The sequence below is a fragment of the Temnothorax longispinosus genome, chromosome 6, assembly GCF_030848805.1.
Source record: "Temnothorax longispinosus isolate EJ_2023e chromosome 6, Tlon_JGU_v1, whole genome shotgun sequence".
Taxonomy (NCBI): Eukaryota; Metazoa; Arthropoda; class Insecta; order Hymenoptera; family Formicidae; genus Temnothorax; species Temnothorax longispinosus.
Window position 1 is genome coordinate 17421390 of NC_092363.1, and position 25111 is coordinate 17446500.

The following is a 25111-nucleotide window of genomic DNA, read 5'->3' on the forward strand; positions in this document are numbered from 1 at the left end:
CATACACGGTGATGCTCGAATTGTCTTGGACGATTGCGTCACGCGCTTCACGTACCGTGACGCATGTAACGAGAATATTTACTTCAAACGACTCCTTTAAAACGTTCCATTTTGCCGACCGATTTCAACACAAAAACGGGTTTATGTTGACCGCAATTAGATCACCGTCTATATGTAGAATACAATTTAACATAATAATTTTAAAACATAATAATATAACAATATAATAAAAATAGAAACGCGATATTAGAATATACGAGAATCGAGAAAAATTTCTTTTATCGATATAAAACGACCAGATTTCTCAAGTTTTCCGGAGTTATCTCAAATCTTCGCGTTGAACGATTAATATCGCTTTGTTCGCGCGAGGGAAAATGCTCGTTGGGATCCGTAGTCGTTCCGAGCGCGATGGCCATCGATTAGATCGCGAGTGCACGAGCGGACGATCTCGTTCGAACAACCAAAGTCCCAGTGCGCATCGTTTCTCATTTTATCGAATTCGGAATGGTGCAGAATGTGCGGCGAAATCGGGGTCAGTACTTCGGGACACTGAAAAGTGCATTTCGATCACGCGACGGTCATTGCCTTTTGTCGCGGTGACCCGAAAACCCGCACGATGAATCCGAAGAAAGATCCCATTGAAGGTAAGAAGAACGACGGGGAATCTTGAAAGATTAAGACCAACGAAATTGGAGTTGTTTCTCCAAACGTACATTTATGCTTCAACATATATAGCTTTTATTTTAATCGATTTTTAAAATTTTTTAATTTAAATCTTATTATTTTCTAAAATGTTTTTTTAAGCACGTACTTAATGTGTTATCGATATTAACTTTTATTAATATCGATAACTCTTACGAGGGGATAATCACGATACATAACGCGAGCGCATTACTTTCTTCCAACATAGTCGTTATTACACAGAAGAAAACGTTAATACTTATTGCAGGCTGCCATTAAAACAGCGATTATATTATATCGAAATCCCGAGGGCATTAAATTTTGTACATCATCGAGATGTTCGTGAATATAATTGACAGTCCAATCTGAACTGCAATAACTGGTCCCGAGATAATGATATGACAAAAGCAATGCATTCTTGTCAATTCTTTATTTTGCTCCCACATTTACATAATTTATGTTACGCAATATAATTTATTTCAATAATTAAATTCTAACATGCGCACGCGCGTATAATAATATAATTGTTAAAATAAGTGCCAATATATTTTTTTATATTTTAATGATGACATTTATATGTTTGTGAAACATATAGATAAATTAAATATAAAGGAACGTTTCTCAAAAACAGCATCTGAAAATAAAATACGCTACTTACATAGTTCTAGGCAACTTAGATATAACAAATACCTTTATAAACTTGATTCCCGTAAAATCTGGGCTATATTCTAGACTACTCTTTCGATATGTAATAATGTGCAGATTAAAGACAATAATTATGTCTTTTGTTTTGATACTTACTTGTAACTTTTTTTTACTTTTTCGAGTTTCGGTGTACTTGCGCTAATATTGAATTTTATTGTCGTTGTCGTTTATTCGCGGCAAGATGATAGGAAAATAATATTATAAAATTATGACGTGCGATATTTTAAAAAAGATATTATTCTGCAGATAAATACTCTTTTGAAAACTTAGCATCTAAACGTATAGATACACTTTACTGAATGAGATAATATATATTTACTTATATTTGCTAAATAAGAGAGTGAAGCCTAAAATAAATATTTCGTAATTCTCTCTATATATAGCATTGGTTTAATATTTCTGTACTTTTTCGAAATAAATGATTTTAACGATATTCGATAATATAAGTAAACGAAGTTATAAAACTTTCTATCGTTTCCATTTCATTCGGGAATCGAAAGTACTGAGGACGAATTAAGAAGCGTAGAACTTTAAGTAGCGTGACTCCGCGATTTAATGGGCTTAGGTAATTCCTTGGCGTTCGCGGATTCATCGAACGGAACTGCTGGAATTTCCATTGATGCTAAATTCAGATCCTCTTGCAAATTCACCCAATGATTCGCTCTAAAAAAAAAAGTCAGATATTTCAACAAGCGTAAAGTTATATCTTAGTAACTCGCTAACTAAGGAGAAAAAGACACTTTTGCAGAAGTTGTAAAACGAGTTATAAAAGTTTATTAGCGTTTCAAGATTACCTGTCATGAACATAATGTAGAAACAGATATAACTGAATTAATGATATTAAAGGTATTCAATTAAAAGCATTTAATCAAAGGTATATTACGACTATTGCGAAGTAGTGTCTCTCAGTGAAATATACACTTGTTTGGCTAGTTGATTATGTAAAGCATGTGGGCGATGTATACATCTTGTATACATTGCGGTTTCAAAGCGCAGTTGTTCATGCAAGCAGAATTTAAAAGAAATACCTGTCGGAAACGTCAGTCGGTGCAACACTTTCGATGTCTGCCAAGAAAGCACGTTCGAGGTCGTCCACCACGTCATCTCTGCGATTATCATGATCAGTAATCATGAGCGTAGGTGTCGTCGTCAATTTACTATCGATGCTTTGATTCACTTTAGAGTTCGTTACGGGACCATCAGTAACCGATGCTTCTACTGCAATCTTTTCAGACGCCTTTTCTCGAACGAGTGTCTCCTCAGGCCTGTCTGTCGAATAGTGATTATTTTTGGGAATTTGGTCAACTACTTCGCCTGGATATCGATGCAACACATTCCTCTCGTAATAATACTGTCCAGCTTTCTTGGTAACTGGTACGCTGGTTTTTTTCGGCTGCGCCAACGGTCTCGGAGTTTCGCTAGTAGCTTTGTGTTGAGATATGTATCCGGAATGGCCAGGATGCTGGACTGTCTCGATTGTTTCGCTGACGATTGTGACGCTTTGTACCTTCGTTGGTTTAGAATTAAAGTGTCCCTCTTGTTTATGTATTTGAACACCAATCGTCGAAGTTTCTGACCAATACGGAGTGCTGGATAATAATTGCTCATTTAAACTGGATGATTTTGTGGGATTTTTAGAATCATGTTTGTATGAGTCAGTTACAGGGAGTTTGTCGACTGACACCTTTGAAGATAATTTTGATTGATTGTCTTTTTGATAATTCGGGTGAATTGTTGGGTTCTGGTGGGATAGAAGTAAACTGTAAAACGGATCTTTGCTAAAAGGAGGTTGAGTACTGCTTTCTTTCGTATAGAGTGAGACATCCGTCCAACTACTTTGAGTGGACGACAGTATTTTTTGATAAATCGGAGTAGTATCAGAGTATCGATTGTAATTATTATTTGTAGAAGACGAAGTACTCGAATCTGTAGGCGTATTTTTTTGATAAGAAGGAATATTCGTTCCTTCACGTTCGGAAATCGGAACAGATCCATAAAGTCCACCTTGTACAGGATCCTTGATGGAATGCACCGAGTCTTTTTTCCAAAATTGAGAATTATATTCGTTACTTGGCCTCGTAGTCGATAATATTTGATGAGAATTGTCAGTGCTATAACTTGATAGTTTAATGTTCGGCTTTTTCTGATATACATCAGGATCGTCGTAATCATACGGTTTCTCGCTAGGTCTCTTCTGATAATCGTTCCACTGTCCCTGATATTGTGGTTTATTAGAATTAGCAGGATAACCTTCATTCGGTCTGTTAATCAAATCATCGTTTTGTAAATGGAAATTTTCGACACTGCTTGGTTTTTGTATGCCATATGGTTCCTGATTCGGCCTGTCTGGCCGCAAGTTTAGTGAGCTTATGAATCCGTTATAAATTGGTCTCTGTACGTGATACAAATCATCATTTGATTGCGAGTTGCCTGGAGGTTTAGGTCTATTATAATCTGGTCCGTTGTACAGTTCATCGTTTGATTCGAAATTCGGTCGGGAATTTTGCGGCGTGGAAGGTCTATGTCCATCGTAACTTGGTTTGTATGTGTGATAAGGTTCGTTATTCAATACGTAATTCGGTCGCGTGGTCGTCGAAGGTCTATGTCCATCGTAATTTGGTCTGTGGGTATGATGAGATTCATTATTTATTATATACACATTCGGTTGAGAATTCGGTCGTGTGGTCGTTGAAGGTCTATGTCCATCGTAACTTGGTTTATGCGTGTAATAAAGTTCACTACTCGATACGTAATTCGGTCGTGTGGTCGTTGAAGGTCTATATCCGTCATAACTTGGTCTGTGGATATGATGAGATATATTATTTACTATATACACATTCGGTTGAGAGTTCGGTCGTGTGGTTGTTGAAGGTTTATGTCCACCATAACTCGGTCTGTGCGTATGATGAGATTCATCATTCGATGCATAACTTGGTCGAGAATTTGGTCGTGTGGTTATTAAAGGTTTATATTCATCATAATTTGGTCTGTGCGTATAAAATTCATCACTCGATGCATAACTTGGTCTGGTCAACTGTATATTTGTCAGAGGTTTAGGACCACCGTAATTCGGTTTCTGCGCCGGTTTTTGTTCATCGTTTAATTCATAGTGTCCAAAATTTTCTGGAGGCTTAGGTCTTTCATAAGTATGCGTTGGAAGTGAGTCGTGATTTAAGAGTCCGTAATTAATCAAATAACCGTCAACCTCTGGGATTTTAGTAGTAGATGCCTGCTGGAAATTCGTGTAATAAGTGTAGAGAGTAGGCCTGGGACTACTAGCGAAGTAGTTGTCGTAAACGACGTCGTCATCCTGTGCGAAAGCAGGCGATCTGTATCCGTAGGCTAGCGGATTCGGATTATGGGGATCGCTGAAAGTGTAGGGAACATATGGCTGACGTGCTAAGTAAGAACTTGGTGAATGTGGGATAGTCGTCGGTATAGGTTTCCCCTGCGGTCGATACAGAGGATTTATTAAAGGATGGTGAAGGTTTGAGCTTGGTTTAGGCTGCTGTTCCTGTATTTTGATATGCGAACCGTAAATACCCTCGTTTACGAAAACAGGTGCGTTTACAGCGTTGTTCTGGACCACGATCGTGACGTTATTGTTGTAGTCCGGGCGTCCAAATGGTCTCTTCAGGACGATTTTATTCTGTTGGTTAACGCTATCCTGGAAAGGCTTTGAAGTTGCAACCTTTGTCGATTCGGAATTAGGTTTTTTCTTCTTAGTATTGATGTTCTCCTCTCTTTGTCTGGAAACAGAACTACTCGTCTCGGTCGCTGTTCGTTTAGCTTTCTGCGACTTGCCGGTGTCGCCTATGAATTCGGATGGTCGTTCGGCCCAGAATTCGAGGTTCAGATGCCCGATGGCCGGATCATTGCAAGAAAAACGTTGATTCTTCAACGTATCCGCCGCGAGGAAAACAAACGGTTGTATGGTCTTGATGCCGTCCATCGTTCGACACAGTATTTGGGCCAAACTGACTTGTCTGATCTGTTGCAACTGACCGGCGGTGAAGCTGCTTTCGCTGTCGGGATTCTCATACCAGAATCGATCGCCACGTCGCAGATTACTGAATTGTTGAGCGATTATACAAGCGAAAGTCGGACCGACCAGGCCGCCAACCATTGATTTCTCCGCCAGACCAGCTGAGTAGAGGTCGATATCCTCCACCGACGAGTATAGCGATTTAAATTTTCTCGTGATGCTTGGCGACATCACTCTGTCAAGATCTTCGAAGGTTTTTATTGGGGACAGGCCACAAGGCTCGCGCCATCGCACGTAAGGCGGTAAACCGTGATCTCTTCCCCGCTGAATATTGATAGAGGCGAGATCCATGCCGAATGCGAAACCGGGCGTTTGAAAAAGATGATTCGTTATTTCTTCGGTTATGAATTCGTCCCGCCTTTGGCAGGGTTGATTCACTAGTCCTAGAAGAAGGCGATCGACGGATCCCGCCGTATCCAGGTTCGCAGGATTGCTGAACTCGTCGTGAATTGAAACATCTGTGACAGTATTTATTTTTCGTGTTGATTACTGCTCAATTTTGTTTTAATGAAGTTAATTATGATATCATGTTACAAGCGTTATATTAATAAAAAAAACCGCTTTTTATTTTTTTGTTAGATAACTCATTAGATACTTAGAAAAAAAACATTGTGTCTAAATATTTATATATCGTGATTCAAAATTGTATCTGACAGATATCTTTAAGACTGAATATCTCAAATTAATAAATAGAAGTATATTTTAAGATTTTTAAACAAAATGTTTAATCCGAGAATGAAACGTAAGTGCCACATAAGTCTATTTAATAAATATTGAATGTAACTGTATTTTTGCAACGCCTGTAAGCATTTTACCGTGTACTCTACTATGCAGCGAGTACACCGCAATGCAGCAGCATAGGGCACGTGTCTCGAATATTTACGCTTATAAAAGTTTATTTTTTCTCTAAAATTTATATTTACTGGTGCTAAATTATTGATCTGATTTTAAATCCAGTAACTAAAGACTTTATACAATATTACTTCTTTGTTAGACGACCTATAATTTTCTTCAGATTTTAGAATAAAATTATATTTATCGCTTTATATGCCGTATTTGATGTATGTATTTTAAAATATACTTTATATATGTGCATTTTGATTCTTTATATGTTACGTATTATATATAAAATTATAAACAGAAATGTTTTAGATTTCTGAAATAATTATAGGTTGCCTGAAAAATGGGCTTTAAAATATATTATTCTTCTTTTCATTATTATAATAATATTAAATATCTAATAATAACATAATATTTGCAATAATTATATTATTGTAATAATTTTACTCACTATTAAAGATAGGCCTGTGATCGCTATCAAACCTAATAAAACTCCGCTGGACCAAGGAGTGTCCGAATCGATAAGCCGCTGTAGAAAATGAATTTGCAATGGTGGGATTTACGGTCGGATCGTACCCTTCGTAGTAACCCTTTTTAAGAACTTCCAGGTCAAAGATTTTCATCACCTGAGGGCCTGGGGAACGTTAGTTTGCTTTACTTCAGAACGTTTTATCTCTTTTAATCTTTACGATACTATCGATCATGTTATCTTCGAGTGAATGCAGTAACTACCGAATTGGAAGTACGTTGTCTTACCAAGAATGATCGGCAGGAACTCTCGATAAGTTATATGTTGGACCACCGCGCCGACGAGCCTTCGAGTTTCTTGAAAAAGTTTCTCGTCGCTCCAATGGGAGTTCAGGACGGATAGTTCCGTGGCTATCCTGTTGTGCAATCTTAAAAAGACGACGTGCAGGGACGTGAGAGCAGGTTGCTCGCTTAGACGTCCGTCGCCGGCCCGGAAGCAAGTCGTAGACAGAGACCCGCGTGTGCACAAATCCGATTCGCGTTTCAGGAACGAAGGTCTTCGCGATTGTATTCTTCCGTGTTGTAGCAAGCCTAGAAAATCAAAATTTTAGTTGAATGAAATAGGAATTCTAGGCGAATCGGGAAGGGAGTTTCTTCCTCTTTTTCTTTTTCTCTCTCCATCGAAACTGTCGGAATTGACGCACTCACCGTTACGGAATATCCTCAGACTGTCACTGTGCATGGCGTTACTGCTGTAAACCATGGAGGCATCCAAATAACTGGTCACTTGGGTTAATTGTTCTCTTGGGCCAAATTCGCAGCCCTCTTTAGGAGCCGGTCCGCTTCTGAGGAATTCCAAACACCTTACACCCAGAGGGCCATAGAAGTTGTCGCGCTGATTTACTGCTATCGGAAGACACTCCGGATGCTATTGACACATATTAGAAATATATTTTTTTCTCGTGTGTTTTTTTCTCGCGGGGAATATCAAAATGCGAACTTTTTGCTAAGCGAAACAAAAGTTACAGTTCATAAATGTTGCAGTTTGATATGGTTACCTGTATCGACACGATATGAATCATATCTGTACAAATAAAATGTCTTGGAATGTTTATAATGGATCGGTATCGGTATTACGGCTAGAAGTTACAAATATAATCATTGGTTAATTTATTACCATGAACTCTGGCGATTGAAAACCGATGCCTCCTTGTAAGCAACACCGTGGTATTGTGCCATTAAATCCTCTGCTTTGACCGGTTGCTATTAATAGGACGGATATAATTATACAGTCGTACACACATAAAAATAATTATTCTACAGCCTAGGAAAGCACTTACTTATTTTATTTTATTTCTTTTAAGTCTTCTTACAACAAAGAATATTTTCTTATACTAATAGTTTTCAAATATCTTGACACAAGTCTTTGAAAACCAGAATAATGTTTTGAGTAAATGTAATGCTTATAATGACTTTGTGGTAGATTTGGATTAAGTATTTAATACGGTTATGTACTTAAACGAAATAAAATAAAATAAGTAAGTACTTTCCTTGGCAGTAGAATGATTATTTTTCTCTGTGTATCTTGAAAAAACGATCGAAATCAAAATAAAATTAAAGGAATTCTTAATAACGCACCTGTCAAATCGTGATCTACAAACTGTCCCCACTGCATTAGCATGTGAGTAACGGAAGCCAGAGGTACGTCCTTGTTTTCATGGATTAGAGTCGTGATGTCTCGTGCGCTTGGGAGCGCCCTTCCGTTCTTCGCCCTCCTAATGCTCTGAACGCCGTCGTCATATTCCGGTGGAAGAAATCTGAGTATGATGATAAATTTTTTAGCACGGAAGTTGAAAGGAGAAGGTTTCTGTTTCTTTTATGTTCAGAGATTGTTAAAATGTTTTTATCTCTCGCGCATCGTTTATATTTTATATTTACCTCCGCATCGCAGACATCGCGGAACCCCACCAGAGATTTTGCAGATTATTGCAGCTACCGTCAGACGTTCTGTATCTTAAGCTAGCCCGTGGACATCGAGGTGGGTCCCTTCGTGGACATTGTTGTTCCAGCGAGGTTCTTTGGGTAGGCCTACTTCGGGATAAAGGTAATTCCAACGATGTATTCGGAAACCTGACAAAACGTTCAGAATAGGAATAGTCGTAACAGTGTCCATTTCAGCGTTAGAAATTTACTGTTACTTACTAGAAACTTACTTTTTTAAGAACATAGTAGTACCTTGAAGGGCCGCGTATCCGAATCTCGCGAGGTCTCTCGCTTCCTCCGACTGATCGTTAAACGCCGCTACGTATCTCGCTGGATTATCGCTCTCCAGATAAAGACCTGCATGTTCGTTTCGTACGTGAAGATTTGAAATTAAAATCGGGGGATTAATGAATTTTTCTTTAAACGCTTACCCATCGAATATAATTTGGGCTCCTGAATATAATAAAGATCGTGCATGGCTTGCAATCCAAAATTCGCGGCTTCCATCAGACCGTTCTCCTCGTTTACCCAGTTCTCTTGATTGACGTCATTCAGAGTTTGATTGCCGACTTTCGATTCGGCGCTCTGCGTTTCCGCGATTGCATCGGTCACTCGAGTCGAGGTGTCGTTCGATTTTTTAGCAGGATGTGCCTTCGTCACCGAAATATCACCGATATTAGAATCATTATTTGTTTGCACGCCACCGTTCCGTTCTTGAAGAAACTTCACTTGTTGCGGGGCGTTACTTTTCACATTGCTCAACAATTTCGAAGTATTAGTTTTGATACCCGCATTATTCAGCGATCCGGCCGAAGATCCCTCTTCGAGTTTATCTTTCGTCTTTTTGGTTTCTTCATCTTCCTTTTCTCTCGCCACCGGTTCTGTTACTGCGGAGTTTTCAGAAATGCGCGATACGTTCAAAAATTCATGTCGGGTTCCATCTCCTGTCTGATTCGTCTCTTTCGCAGGATTGTACGTGATTCCGTCGGAATCTCTCGGCTGTAACACATCCGTTGCTACCTCTTCTATCTCTTTCCCCAGCAACTGCTGTACGTCTTTCGAGCGCGCTGCTTCGACAGGGTACGAAGTATTTGCGTTGCTTTCTTGGATCCGTGGGGTTAAAGGATTGTAGTGCGATGAAATATTTACTCGCCTCCTCGGAGCGTTCGTTGATGTGAAAAACGATTGCTCGTGTTTGCCGGAAATTCTTACTTCGTGATTTGACGTTTGGCTTTTCGTGTAGGATTCTGGTTTATCGTTCGCTTCCCTCGGTTTCGATGACAATGCGCAGGAGAGGGAAGAAAGGATGAGGCTGACAAAAATAACAACTGTTTATTACATATAAACGTGACACGTGCATGTATGCCTCGCGAAGATAACATTAGATATAAAATTTATATTTTTGCTGATGACTAATTTTAGGCAAGAATAAAAATCAGCGATTTATGGATCGATGGATATTTTAGTGTTTCAAAGCATTTCGCATGTCATTTCGATCTGACTTTCACTGATATGTGCACGAGTTTCTGATATCGATCGTGCTCAAAGTAACATTCAAACGACATTTATGTCACGTTTTTCCCCACTCGTGACATTGACTTTATCGCGTGCTAATCTGCATAATCAAACACGGGTATTTCATTCACACTCACGATACAACGTATTGCGGTACCGTTTATCGCAACGCGCGTACTCCTTCTCTTCTTTTTCCCGTATCACGGGATTTAAATAAATACTTGAAGTAGACTTATTGTAACAAAATATAATTATATAAATTGAATTTTGCAACGTTGTGACGTTAAAAAATAATTCTATTTTTGCTATATTATGTCATCATAAAACACGTGACATTTAATAAGGTGTGAAAATCGACATGTATAATAACTAAACGATTGGGTGAAGCAAATTAAAAACAGTAACGATGAGAGATATTAATTTAAAAAAAGAAGGAAAAAAGTAAAAGAAGGAATGGATGAGTCGAACATTCACTAAATGAAACTCGGCATCGCGAGGCGTTAGGATCGAGAGAGACGTAACGGGATCGCGAATTGTAGAACAGCAAAGGCACGATGGACTAAAGATATTATATATTGACCTTGTTGAGTCGTTGGAGAGAGATCTTTTCTTGAATTTTTCGATGGCGAATGTATCGTAGAAACATGCAGGTATATTTATAACGAAAATATTTATATGCCTAAATCTTTAATATTAATTCAAAATTGCATTCGAGAATTTAATTAACATTTACACAAATATTAGAGAAAAATTTTCTCTAATATTTAAAAATTTTAAATTTAGTACAGATTTACAAACATCGTCGACAAGCGTTGCTTAAAAACAACGGACAAGTATCTTGATTACAAATCTGATTAGGGTACAATTTATATGCGATTTGTCAAGGATGTTTGTACGTTTGTATCAGGAACAAGCGAAAACACTTATCGATATCGACTCACAAAGTTGCAAAGTGCATTTTGTCCTGCGACACACGACCCTGGTTGCATTCACAATATTCGGCGGTGCATACTCGGCAGCGCGAAATCGTAAAGTGTCGAACGAAGACGCGGAAACGGTAGAGAGCAAGATCGAGAAACGGGAAAAAGATGAAGAATTAAAAAAGAAATGACACGGAGATACGCGTGGATCGTCGAATCGAGGCGGCGGCCTTCTCGAGGACGGTTAACCAGGTACTAACCGGTGATCAGATCGACCGACTGGTCTTATCCGTGAGGAAGAGGTGCCTCCGGGCTTTGCTTTTTGTTCGTCGATGCCGGTATCGTCGTTTTTTGCGTATTTTTACTGTTATCCGCGGCGCCCCGACGCGTTATCTCGTTATTTCGACTGTCCGCTGTTAATCATCTCGTTACGGGAAGACTCCGCTTTGCTCGGGCATCGCGCGGCAGGAAGACGTAAGATCGAGCTTCCTATAATTGTGTTACGGTGTTTACGGTTTCTTGGATACGGATTCAGAACACTCATTATATCGGCGAGAAGACAAGTCGAAATGTATGAGATTATACTACTAATCAGCGTGTCGTACGATTAACATTTTCTCGATTGATCGCTGCCGTCCGTTGATCGTTGACAGTCTAATATGTTTCTACTAATCCGGTTATCGTCGAATTAGATTTTTTACATCCATTCCACTCAAGTTGAATGACTTTCGAAAAATTATATTTTCTTAGCAATGTATCGTTAAATGTTATGATTATACGATTTTATGTAACTTTTGTTATTGAGAAGCAAAAAAATTAATGTGAAATAAATGAACTTTTTTCTTTAGAGTAATAGCCATCTCTTTTACGGTACTACAATTTTAAATTCTTTTTAAAACATTTTTCAACTACTGATTTATCGCAAGGATACTACTTTTAATGTGCTAAAATTTGCGAATTTTTTCATAATGATATATTATTATATTACGTATGTGTTTTAAAAAAGTTGAACTTCTATAATGCTTTAATTTTGAATTAAAAGTTCCATTCTGTTTCTTATTTATCTTTTATTCATTGTAAACTTAGTAAAGTTTAACGAAGTATATAGTTGAAAATCGTAAAAAATCTTTGAATAATTCTTAAGGAAGTGAAAAAATGAAAAAATTATTAAAGCATTATCCTGTCGGGAAGGTGGTGGTATTGTATATGGTGCACATATTTCATCGCAGTTAATGCAGTTAATTACGGTTATTATGAATTACCTCGTCAGTGTCTGGCCGCTTTTTCCTGCGCTTGCAAGTTCGCTATTGCTTTGCCCGTGCCATATAACACTTTTGCTCGGACCTGGACTCTCCTTGTAGTTGTACAGGTCGTCCCAGACGTGGGCGACGAGCTTCCGGTATTGCCACCGGCAGTCGAGCCTAATTGCAAAGTGCCACTCGCATAATTCGCGCCTCTGCAACTCGTGCAACCCTCCGACATTGTGCCACTGCTGATATCGTTTCGCGTTATTGTCGAATATCTTCCCTAAACAAACAGTAATCTCGCGATAATTGCAAAACGTAATTGCAAACGTAACGAGAAACAGTATAGGGATTTAAAAAACGATATTGGAATTTTATTTAAACTGATTGCAATCTCAGCCCGAGTATAATGTCATAAGTTCTGTATTTTCTATTAATTTAATTTAATTTAATTTTAAATTATACTTTTAATACTTAATATTTTTCTATTATTTTAATTAATTTGTATATTGAATAGAATTGTACATTGTTTGCGACTGAATCTCTATGATGTCTCGAACATATTAATGATATGAGATTGATCGTAACACATTGGATCATAACAGTTATTCTGCATAAAATTTATTAATCAGACAGCGTCGTTTCACGCTTGAAAAAAGTAGCACGCATATACTGAAAACTGCGGAGGCCAGATTTTGAATAGCAGCACTAAAGAAAAGCATGAAGCGCATTTGATGGCTATAAACGTCACATCATATTTGCAACGTCGCCGGACATAACCGTCAGTATCGGTTAATATATTAAGCGCCGCGTCATGTATATTATATATGTACACGAGAATGATTCTCCTCCCGGATGAAGACTATATTTTCACGTCTCAATTGTATCACGATCCATGCAACTTTTTAGGCACGTTCAACGGTTTTCTCTTAATCGCGTTTTCATCAAAATTTTAAATTAGCTTCTGTCTTTTTTGACTTTTAATTGACTCCGGTAATCCAATCAACGATGATACGACTTAATGCTCGCGAATATAATGATTATAGTTACAGCTTGCTGCGCCACGATGTATGATTATTTATTAGTCTGACCTTTCAGGCTCTCTATACTTAGACTTTTCGATAACTTTGAAACAATTAACTGAAATTTTTTTTTCATTATGACTATGTTATTAATTGTACACGACAGGTATTAGTTATAGTCTGGTAACATTATGCAATTGAACGATGCAATTTTTTGCTATTTCTTCGCAGTCAAAGGCATGTCGGCCGTCTGTTATAATGTGCAGTGTGCGGCTCTGACCCGCGTGCCGTTCACCATAAATCCGGGAAAATCTGGGTTAATTATACTAATGGCAATATATGGCGAGCTTTCCTACTGGTGACCTTACCGGAAAAAGGCAAAACTCCGTAACTTCCTTGCTTGGTTTGCTAAAGCGAATTCTATGAAGAAATACAGCCCGATACGAAAAAAGATACAAACGCGAAAATTAGGTCGGTAAAATTAATCACGCTATATATTTCTCACAGGTAATACGGGTATGTCTGGAGAAAAAAAAATTTTTTTTATTATACAGTTCTTTTCAAACTAGGTGTCAAAAAAGTATTTATTAATTTTTATTAAAAATTTGTCTAGTAACAAAGAAGATATTTTTCATGATCATTCTGAAATTCATTATAAATTAAAAAATGTAAACATGTAACATGTAACTTTATTTGTAACCCAAATCGAACGTGTAACAAATCAAAATGCATATCACACTCTTTTTAATTTCTCTCCGCACCATCGGTTACTGTAAACTTACTCGTGCCGGATACTTTTAACGAGACGAATCGACCGACTCCAGGCCTTATCATGAACTGTCCTGAACTATCTCACGAAACATTTTTCCCGATCAACTTCGTTTTTTCGCAGCAGATTTACAAAGCTCGGCTCTAATCCTTTCGGATCGGTCATCGATTCGGCAACACGACGCGTCGAGCGATTTTTCGCGGGATTCCCCGACGTCTCGTCTTCACCCGGTTCGGGACAGAGGCGCGCGTACGAAATCGGCGACAAAGGACGTCCGCGTGTCCACGTCCACGGTGCGAAGGCGCCGAAGGAACTGATCGGCCGTGTTCCAAATAGCCGGTCGGTAGGCTTCACCGAACACTCGTCTCTCTTTTCTTCTTCCTCCGCGTCGTGCCGGTCGTTTGTCGTCGACGTCCTCGCCGTTGTTGGAGTCGTCCTCCTCGTCGCCGTTGTTCACCTTCTTGCTTGGAGGGGGACGTGGACGATAAAGACCGAGACGACCGAAATCCAGTAACTCGCGGAACTTGCAATTATCGAAGGCTACCGTTCATAAATAAATAATAATATCGAATTGGAAAAGGTGGACGAAAGTAGATCGACCTGTCCGATTCTTTCCATGCACTCTTTTCAAATGCTACGTGACATAAATTTTTATTACCACGAAAGGAAACTTTAATTCGTTCGATTCAAGTCGATTATAAAATATTTTAGCGGCGATCTTAGGGTCGCATTGTGCCGACCGTGCACGAATAATCCGTTCGGCGAAAAATTTGCGAAATCTCATCCCCGGCTACTCGGTCTTGACTCCTTCGCGCGGATATGACTCACGATCGTGAACTCCGCGTCACAAAGCGGGAGAACGGAGGAGGGCGAGGGAGTCGGCGGACGTAAAGAAAAAGAGCGGAGAGAGGAGAGGTATATGCATTGTAGCGTATGCGTGCAGCAGAAATCCAACTCGCCGCGATATACGTAACCTTCGATTGGTAAAAATTCGACCGGCGAGCGGCCGGTCGGACCTTGTGCCCCGCATAATTCTTTCGCAACGCGGCTGTGCACATGCACGTGCACGGCCGGGAGATCCGTGTAAAGCCCGACGCATGAGCCGGACAGTACGAGCGGCGGTTCTGCGAGAAGAGGGGACACACGGTCGCCGGATGCGTTTTCTGGGCCTTCGCGGGCCTTTGCGGCCGCGCGACGCCGGAGGGTGCGCGGCTCGCGGTAGAAAAGTGGGCTACCGCCAGACACGGAGAACGCGATGAATTTGTAAATCCCTTATTTAATCATGATATTCCCATGTAATTGTAAGGGATGGATATCCGGTGAAGAGGAAGAAATTCTTTATTTTTCCGCTTGAAAGGTGTGACCCTACGTATATAAAGCGCGCGGTCCATCACGTTCCACCCTTACGTGTAACTACGTATTGTACTTTGTACTTCGCAGAGCGGGGATATAACGCGGACCATTGTGTCAGCGAGTTGTTCCTACGGCCGTCGTGCGGAACAAGTTGGCGTAATAATTTGATTGATACTCGCGTTGCTCGTTGCATATTCAGCCGCGTGCCGTTGCCCGACTCGTTGCGTCAAAATTGCCATTAATAAAATCTGTTTTGCAAATCCGTGCACAGCCTTGCATCAGAATGCGCCGCGTGCAGCAGGACACGTCAATCGCACTGTGACGAATATCGTTCGATCTCGAAAGGATTAAAAGCTGTAAAGGTAAAAAAAAAAAAAAGAAAGAAATGTGGAATAAGTAAACTTGTGTGACAATTTTGGTCATCGGGCAGATCGCCGGTCTAATATTAATTTGTTAGTTAGCAAACGTTATTGCTGCATTTCGAATCACTCGATGGTTACTGCTCGATATTAGCATAGTAATATTAAATTGGTTATTAATATCAACTTAATCGTGCGAAAAGAGAAGACATTGCGGCTTTTTGTTAAAGCTGCTTCTACGGTCGTCGTGTTGAACGGAACGAGTTGACGTAATAATTTGATTGATACTCGCGGGTCTACTCTTCTCGCACGATCAAAATGATATTAATAATTAATTTAATATTACTAATGGACATCTTATGATTTTCTCATGACTCAAAAAATTATAATCGACAGAAACGATCTATAATCAAGAAATTTATTGCAAAAGATATCACGCTCGGAGAGAAAAATGGTATGAACAATTAAAAAATTATCATTACGATATAATAATTGATCAGAATAATGTTTGTCTGTGTAAACTAAAGAAAAAATATAATTATCGTAGCCTATTAGTAATGAAATCTATACAATTATATATACTATAGTTATTGTGTCATTTTATTATTATTTAATAGTTACATACAACTAATGAAATGATATTAATATCCAACGTCACATTTAGTGTATCGTGACTGTATTTTAATTTATAAATAATTTATTTTTATAACAATTTTTACATTATAGTTCTCAAAACTATTTCTGTTCTCATGACTTTATGATATATCACGTAGTTTGCAGAACTATTTTGTTTCCTCTGAGTGCACGTATTTCCTCAGCCAGGGAATCTCGAACTTGAATCGTCCCTACGTTGACCCACGCGTCTATAATCGGTCGTTATCTACTTCCCGAGGTGTAAAAAAGATAATCGAAAATACCGTTATCAGTCGTGCGAAGCGTCTTTCTTTCGTGACGCCGTGCAATTAAATGCCAAAGCAAACTGACTCCGCGGTGATCGTGTAGCGTCGCGCTATCAGTATCTCGCCAGTGGGTCAGTCAACAACGGGGTCAGCCGAGGGCGAATCCGGACTGCGGGTCAGCCAATCGCGTACGCTCGCGCGGCTGTCCGTGTTTTCGCGACAATGAGCATTAACTGTATACGTATATATACCATACACCCGCAACACAGTTAAATTCGTGCTGGCACTTCCGCAGTGGCGTAGCGCCGGTTTTGCTCGGCCAAAAGCAAGCCTCGATCTGATAAAACTGCAACGTTTTGCAATGGTTGGTGCAGGGTTCTTTTTTTTTCGAGCGGTTCTCTTTTTATTCCGCACGCCCTAGTCTTGAGTAAGTAGACCGTCAGACCAGGTCAAATTTCGCTCCGGTATGACAGCTCCGCTGACGCAATTAGCGGCGCCGCGGAGTAAATTATTAACAATTATCGTCGTTAACTATTATCGCAATCGCGTAATAAACAACCGGCCGGTGGTTTGGATTACCGAGACTTTCTCTCGTTTCTTCTCGACAAACGCGACGTTCCTTCACGGCTCTCGTCCCATGATCAGACTCTCGTCTTACGTCGATGTCGTTCGTAAAAATTTACAAACGGCGGAAACTCATTCACGGCACATTCGCCGGAAGAGCAGAATATAGAATCGTGCCTAAGGTGGGGGGGACACAAGTAAGGAGTAGGTGGTGGTTCTCGCGGCAAGACGAGAAACAAGACGGAAGTGGGTCAGCAGGACTATCGGTCGCCGAGGGTCCGGGTTCTTGTCTCGCTCGCGCGTTTGATTCGCCGGAGGTGATGATGCTGGGTGGGATTGGATAGTATCCAACGGATACAGGTTCTTCCAGAAGAGATATGAATCGACGGTGGGAATATATGAAAAATTTCCAATGTACCTATTCTTATTTCTACCTTTCGTAAAAAAAAAGAATTGTATAGTTCGTTAATTAAACGTACACTTACACGCTGTAAATAAGCTTGTCAGAAAGCAAACTAATCTATTTTGATTTTTGTACTTCTATGCATGGGAAAGAAAAGAATTATATGGTTCGTTAATCAATCATACACCTACATACTATAATAAACGAACCTCTCAGAATTCAAACTAATCACATCAACTTTTTGCAAATTTCTTAAATTTAATACCAGAGAGCACACGATTATAACTTTATCAATTTTCTCTACTTTTTAATTCACGTAGTTGATTAGTTTGATAAACTATAAGGTTAAAACAAAAAGATTAGTGAACTTTACAACAACGTATATAATCTTTTCTTTTTCAATTATAAAACGCACAGACAACTTTCCTCTCGCTTTATGTTTCAATAATTATATATTGTACTTTCACTAATTACACGGTAAAAGGATTTACAAAGGTAAAAGAAAATAGGAATAGTCGTCGCGCCCATCGGTCTTCCAATCGGGCTAAGGTCGTACGAATAAATTCTCTCGAGACAAATACAATATTATACTTTATTTCGTGCGTTTCCGTCGTAGTACATTGTCCCCTGCTGAAAAAACGGGGGAAGAACTCAGTCGCAACAGAAACGAAGCCATCTCTTCTATACAAACACCAATTCGCTACTGTACATAATTTACTCGCGCGCGCGTTACATCGCTCTTTTTACGAAGCATACGCGTCCGAGTGATCTCTGTTTCTGGACTCGGGGGAGGGACGGGAATGGGAGGGGGGGGGAGGAAGCAAAAGGGTTCGGGGCGCGAGAAGTCGTCGTTCGGATATCGACTAATTAACTCACATCGCCGTCGCGTAGGCACAACTATAATTACATCGCGATGAGTGGATCGTAGAAACGAGAATTTTTTTTCCTCCGCGTTCTTTCTCACGTTCGAAGTAATCTCTCCCTCTAGTTTCCTTGTGCGTGCGGTCGCTCCTTCTCCTCGAAATATTTACAAATATTTCAGCCACCTTCGTTGGCTCGGCGTGCCTCTTGCTCTTCCATCGTCGTAATATTTATATGCTAACGGTTATTTTTACATTCAACATTGATAGACACTCATGTAGTACTAATAAAATTTCTATCGTCTTCTCGATCAAACGGAAATGAGCGCGGGTGCCCGTTGGCTCTCAACGATCGTGCGTCTATAGGCAAAGATAACGAAGACGGGGCAGAGGGTACGGACTGCACAATTAAATCAATACACCGCTAGCATTTTTGTTAAAGTACCAATCAGCTTGGTGGTTACGAAGCTTACTGCGAATTGTAATTCCCGTGTCGGTTTTTCTTCTTCCTGCGACATCGGCGGATTTCGCGGTGCACGGACTTACGTATGCAGCCAGCGAGACTCGCTCTGCCCCCTTAACAATTCATTCGATCTTTTGCCATTTTGTCGATAAAAAAATATGTGCACCATCCTCGCTAAACGCAGGTGGCCCCTTGGTGCACGATACTACTGCTCAATAAGCGTCAATATTCGAGGGAGGGTCTTCGAATATACAGCCAAATCGGATCTGCGACGTGAAGGACGGATTTCACGATAAATACCTGCACGGACATTCGAGATTAGGGCTCTTCGCTTGACAGATCGATATTACGCAGGCTTTCGGCGGGCAAAGTAAGAGAAATATGGATTTACAACCGACAACACGCACACAGACATACGTTACGCACATGCGTTTCTTTATCTTCGCTTCACTTTGTCACTCGTGCTACCTTCTTACTATCCGGATAGCCGAAAAGAGATTCCTTTTTTTTTTAACACATTATTCTCTTCGCTGTTAGTCGAATGGCTACATATAAGTGTTATATGCTGCGCTAGTTAATCTTGTTGATAAGATCGAATACGAAATGTGCAACGCGATCGTTTGGGAAGTTCGTCGCGTGATAATATTGTGCAGTAATATTGTGCGGCTGGGGTAATATTCAGCAAACCACTCTACATTATGGTACTTATCCAATCGGTTAATACGTCGACTGCCGTACCGTCGTCCTCTTCTAATCGGATGCAATCGGGTACAATTTACCTATACGCGACGTATCAACTACATTCTTTAAAAATTTTACTAAATGCGCTGTTTATACAATAACGTGAAAGTTAATTCTTTTTGATTAGACTTTTTTTTTATAAATTTTTCAAGATAAATCTGATCCGAGGCCTATGCCTTTCTCTTTACCATACGATTTTAAAACGAGATAAAATAAATGTATATTTGGATATACAAAACGCGTGTAAACATTTTGTAATAAAACAAATAACGTATCTCTATATGCGTCACAGTAAAACAGAAATTAAAAATCAAAACAAAGAAACTACAACTTATTTGTTATTTTTGAAGTAATAGTAGATTAATAATACTCTTTGTTCTGTTATGTACAATAGTCTATAAGCCTCTTCGTCCTAACTATACTAATAACTAACTATAAAACTGGTTCAGACGTTACTCGCCGCTTTAGATTTAAAATATTTTTCAATTAAAATCTTAGATTAACCTTTTTATTCTTTTCTCCTTTCGTTCTATAGAATTTCTCTCTTACATCGTTTTTATTAACAAAATTTGTCGGGCCTTTCCTAAAAAATATACTTATTACTCTAAGCCATTTTTAGATGATGCTACCAGACTTTAGGAACTTTTCATTCTTTATTTATTATTCTATTTTGAATATTTAAAAAAAGTACACTGCGTCGGATCGACACGCATCGAAAAATCGCACGTGAAATCATTTTATTTCCTATTTCTGAGCCTGGTAACATGGATCTAGTCAAGCAGAAAGTGTGTCATGTGTAATCATCATCGATAACTTTGTCATACATTAGAACGTAAAATATTCCTTTACAGATATTTTATAATTTTAATAGTATAAATATAAAACTTTTACTGACTTCAAAAAGATATCCTTACTGACTCGAAGTATCCAAGTATTCTTCTGTTACATTTGTCTTATATGCGCTAAAAGCCCTGATTTCGCAATGATGAAGTATGCTTGGACACAACGAATTGCAAAGGAATAATGAGATCTCTCAAAAACAGCTTATACTTGGCTCTTGATAATACGCATATCGAATAAAACATTGAGATCGGTACGTAAAATATAACAGTATATTTCGAATATTATTCATTTACAAACTAACTAACATTCGAAGAATATTACAGATCGATGCTTGAATTCCCGAGTCGGAATGTGCAAGCCTAAAATAAAACAGACTTCTTTTTTCACTGGTACTTATCACACTCACGTAACGATCCCTCGAGGCTACGTCGCGACTTCTCATAATCAGTGATTAATTGTCCATATGGAGAAGCATCGATATATTTTAATTATTTAATATTTTTCTTTTGTGTTTCTCTCAGCGGCTATTGAACATCCTAAAGCGCGTAAATCTACGTATAACAATAAAATTAGACCAGAATATAATTGCGTCGATAAAAAAAATCTAAATTTCTCTCACGAAAAGAATATCATTTCGTTCATAAAAAGTAAAGAGTAGAAGATAGACACTTTAATAAGCAATGTTTAAAATAATTATTGAATTTTTTAAGACTAACATGTCATTTATATAAGAGGCCAAGCATTCTTTTTCCCCAGTAAAATAATTTTGAATATACAACTTGTTTTTCACACGTAGTGACCAGATCTCACGAAGTCACATTTGTTCAAGAATATCGAAGAATAAAATTGGAAGAGTAATTCACAAGGGAAGTAGCTCTCGGTTCGTGAGGCGTTGTATGAATTTTTCTTTAGGTAGTCGCTGTTCATTAAAACATTTCGTTTGTTGGTAGTGCCGTTTATTGAAGATGTACGACTAGGATGCTTTATGCGAAATGTCGTTATCAGGGAACGTTACGTTTACACGTATAGGACGTACTGAAATTCAATTTACATTATTCGGTAGATCGTTATTCGCTTAAAAATTACCGCGGCTTTACTTCTGCTATAAGTACGCGGTGTGTTTACTGCTGTGCTCAAGAGCGGCAAGAACATCCTGCTTTTGCCTAACGTACAGCCGTCCCTTCTTCCACGGATTTTGCAGGTGAAGCGGTTTAAAATCGTCCCTTAAGCAACGCTCTCGCGCACCAATTACGGCAACTAGACAAAAGTTTGGTAGCTCGTCGGCCGTGTAGGTGGGCCCCTTTAGCCCTTTTAGAACCACTGCCATGTTCAGTTGTTTAACGACCAGATCCACGACTTCCCGCGCCGTAGTCCTTGGTGTTACGTGTAGCTTCAAGCTGGTACCAGCTGCCAAACCGGTCTCGTAGGCCGCGTAAACCTGCAATAGCATTAAAAGATGTATCTTTTATGTTTGGCAAATGGTATATAAGTCACATGATAAAAAGATAATTCAATTAGCAAAATGCAGCAGTTTCGAGTAAGGAACAAGTGTATCTATAAATGTGTACATAATTTAGAATCAATAAAAATACGACTGAAATCGCATAAAAATGTTATATATCGATGTATAAAAGCTTATGCGTAATATACATGGTGTGTCTGAAAGATTTCAATACTCAGTGAATAAAAGAACAAGCAAAATGTCATAAAAGATTATTCAGCATTTTCATTATTCACGAAACAATATTTATCAAGCTTTTCGAAGTCTATTAAACATTTTGCTTTTTCAAAGTTAGTACTTTCTTGTAATTCACTTAGCTTCCTAATCTCATAGACACACTTTGTGTTTAGACAAACACTGAAAAAAAATAGATATCCAAGCCGCAAAAATACATAATTATATACAACACGTTAGTACCATAAAACTCAGGTATATGTTATTAATAATTGCAATACCCTTCGACACGACGTCATACTGTTATAACACATTACATACAGACATAGTTTATTTTCAAAATAGCTATTAGATACAAAGTATAAAACGATCATAATAAATCTCTCATGCCGTACTGATTTTGGCACATTAAGCATAATATTTAAGCATAATCGAGCAGAGCAAGCGTTGAAATTTAACGGTGTGGCGGCTTACTCAATGTGTCCACTACATCACTTTGCACTTTAGAGGACCAAGTGAGCTGTTTTTTAATTATAATCGGGTTAGACTTGTGTTCCCTAGGAAGGAAAAATATCATTTAAAGACCGCACGTCGCGAGTCCAGGGGGAGATTTTAATGTCGCTGAAAATTAAACTATTCGAAACGTCCCAACTAGTATGATAGTGATGATGTTAGTATGAGGAGAAAATTTTACGCGTCAAATAGCATAAAATTAAAGGCTGTACCTGAAGAATGCCTGGCAGAGGTGGCATCATAGTCGCTTCTTCCTTCTCCTCGTCTAGATTATCCGTCGGAACGGCGGCCATCGCCGCGACACTCGCGGTCGGCTTGGACGTTTTGACCTTGATCCCCGGCTGGCCGGGTTTCAAGCACACGCTCGAATTCGTCGCAGAGTACTCGTCACTGCTCAGCGAGTGTAGACTGTCGGAATTCGTGTTGCTCACACTAAGCAGACTCGTGGTGTTCGTCATCGCCGTGGAGACGCTCAGTAACGAGCCGGTGTAAATCATGGGCTTTATACTCAGTAACGGACTGGTGGTGGCCGACGCCGACGTTATCGTAGCGGAACGATTTCGCGGGCTGTGTTTGTACTTGGCGAGGATCAGGGTGTCCTCGGACTTGGAGGGCGGCAGTCTCACGTTCTGCAGCGGTATCAGATGATTCACGCTGCTGGTAGTCGTCAGAGTGCTCAGGTTGCTGTTGCTGCTTATCGGTGCGCACGACGATTTCTGCGGCTCCGAGGTTGTCGAGGTGTTGCTACCTTTGCGCACGTGTTGCCCGCTGGGCAGCTGTTGCTCGCTCTTGCTGAATTCTGTCGTGAGGAGATTGGAGGACGATTTCGACAGATTGGGACCCGGCCAGCTGCCACGGCCGGGACTCGATTTCACGAGCTTAGGATCTCTAGGTGGTAATTGTAACAAACTTCGTTTCAAGCTGTTACTGTTGCTGTTCTTATTTCTGTCGAGACTGAACAGGTGCTTCATAGATATCCCAACGGTTTGTGACGCGATCTGCGAGAAAATATCGTATATTAATTAAACGATAAAATCAGAAGTGTAAGCTAAAATTATAAGACAGGTATTGTAAGATACGATTACAGAAAGCAATAATAATTACGTTTTGTTGTGAGGAGCCGCGATCTCTCGCGAAAGTTATAACGTCGATCAGCCACCTGGCGCTTTTCCACACGCTGTTTACTTGCAACTGTAGATCCTGCAATCTCGCCAGTTTGTCCTTCGCGACGCTCAACTCCAAGGAACTAAAGGCCTCTCGGTGATTATGCTGGGCCTGCGCGGTGTCCAGTTCCAAGATGCAGCTGAGTCTGGAGTAACGATTGATTACATCCTTCTGATACGTATTCAGGTAGACCATCTCGAAGACAGGAATAGGCAACGACAAAAGATCGCCACGTTGTAGCAGAATCTCTCGCGTGCCAGGTACGCAGCAGGCGGTTTCGGCGGGTGGCACGACGATCAGGAACGACACGTCGTGAGTCAGCTCGATCACCTCGGCGTCGTATAATCGATGCACCAGCGAATCCTCCGGACTGATCTCCATGTAATTGAACAGTCGTCGCGCTGTCGCGGCGATCTGATCGACAAACAGCTTTTGTTGTTCCGTGCCTTGCGCCTCGTTCGTCACGTTCTCCTTCTCCTCGGATTCCTTCACGGAAGTCTCGGACGTGCAGATGCGCGGCACTCGCTTGAGATAGTCCCACTCCTCCCTTGAACAGATGAAAGCGAAAGCACGATAATACAATAGATAGCCGTGACACTGAATTACTGGTATATTTTGCGTTTTAATGAACGTAAACTTACGCGGACACGTGCGAATTGTCACGAATCTTGCAATGCGGCAATACGTTTGGAGATTTCGTCGGGACAACGAGTTGTATGAGGTCCACGCTGCTTTGCATTTTTAGGTAAGCGAGATATAAACCATTAGGTAGTTTGATACCGCTGACTTGGTGATATGTCATTTGCTCTTGTATGCTGGTCATCAAGATATCGCCGACGTTACTATCCTCGTGTGTTATGACCTTCTTTATAACTTTACTGAGCGGCAGCCACCTGCTGTTTAATACAGAAACCAATTTCGGCGACTTTATATAATTTACTGTCGAGAACACTAAGGTGCCTTGAATGTCTCTGATAGGTTTATGATACAATTGTCCAAGGTCCTGTATGCCCAGGGCAGCCTGCAAAATACATCAAATGGAATATCGTAAGATGGTCTTCTCTATATTTTTGAGTGAGCAA

The 25111-nt window shown here is 39.8% G+C and overlaps 2 protein-coding genes across 6 annotated transcripts in view; both read right to left on the minus strand.

Annotated features, from left to right (window-relative positions):
• Positions 1-1605: 1605 nt before the first annotated feature.
• On the minus strand, positions 1606-14939 carry LOC139814627 (uncharacterized). Its single transcript, XM_071781042.1, has 12 exons — positions 14206-14939; positions 12420-12684; positions 9154-10034; positions 8953-9079; positions 8678-8869; positions 8378-8556; positions 7917-8002; positions 7448-7667; positions 7028-7330; positions 6723-6905; positions 2415-5889; positions 1606-2049 (listed from the first exon to the last, which is right to left on the minus strand). Exons 1-12 carry the CDS (start codon positions 14255-14257, stop codon positions 1917-1919), a joined length of 6096 nt encoding a protein of 2031 aa, XP_071637143.1. The 5' UTR covers positions 14258-14939; the 3' UTR covers positions 1606-1916.
• A 3409-nt stretch (positions 14940-18348) lies between these two features.
• Positions 18349-25111, minus strand: part of Wake (wide awake) — an 83522-nt gene continuing 76759 nt past the window's right edge. For 4 of the 5 annotated variants that reach the window (XM_071780380.1, XM_071780381.1, XM_071780379.1 and 1 more), the window contains 4 exons: positions 24671-25050; positions 23970-24576; positions 23078-23863; positions 18349-22115 (listed from right to left, as the gene is read on the minus strand). In XM_071780380.1, coding sequence (XP_071636481.1) covers positions 21780-22115; positions 23078-23863; positions 23970-24576; positions 24671-25050 — 2109 coding nt within the window. In that variant the 3' untranslated portion in view covers positions 18349-21779. Of the gene's footprint in view, positions 22116-22826; positions 22910-23077; positions 23864-23969; positions 24577-24670; positions 25051-25111 lie in introns of all 5 variants that reach the window. The other variant, XR_011732380.1, reaches the window with a different exon arrangement.

Coding starts and splice junctions, on each gene's coding strand:
- LOC139814627 (XM_071781042.1), bottom strand. CDS start 14,257: ATGATAAGGCCTGGAGTCGGTCGATTCGTCTCGTTAAAAGTATCCGGC. Junction 7,331..7,447: donor TCTGAGGATATTCCGTAACG/GTGAGTGCGTCA, acceptor TTGATTTTCTAG/GCTTGCTACAACACGGAAGA. Junction 2,050..2,414: donor CCGACTGACGTTTCCGACAG/GTATTTCTTTTA, acceptor TTTTTTTTTTAG/AGCGAATCATTGGGTGAATT.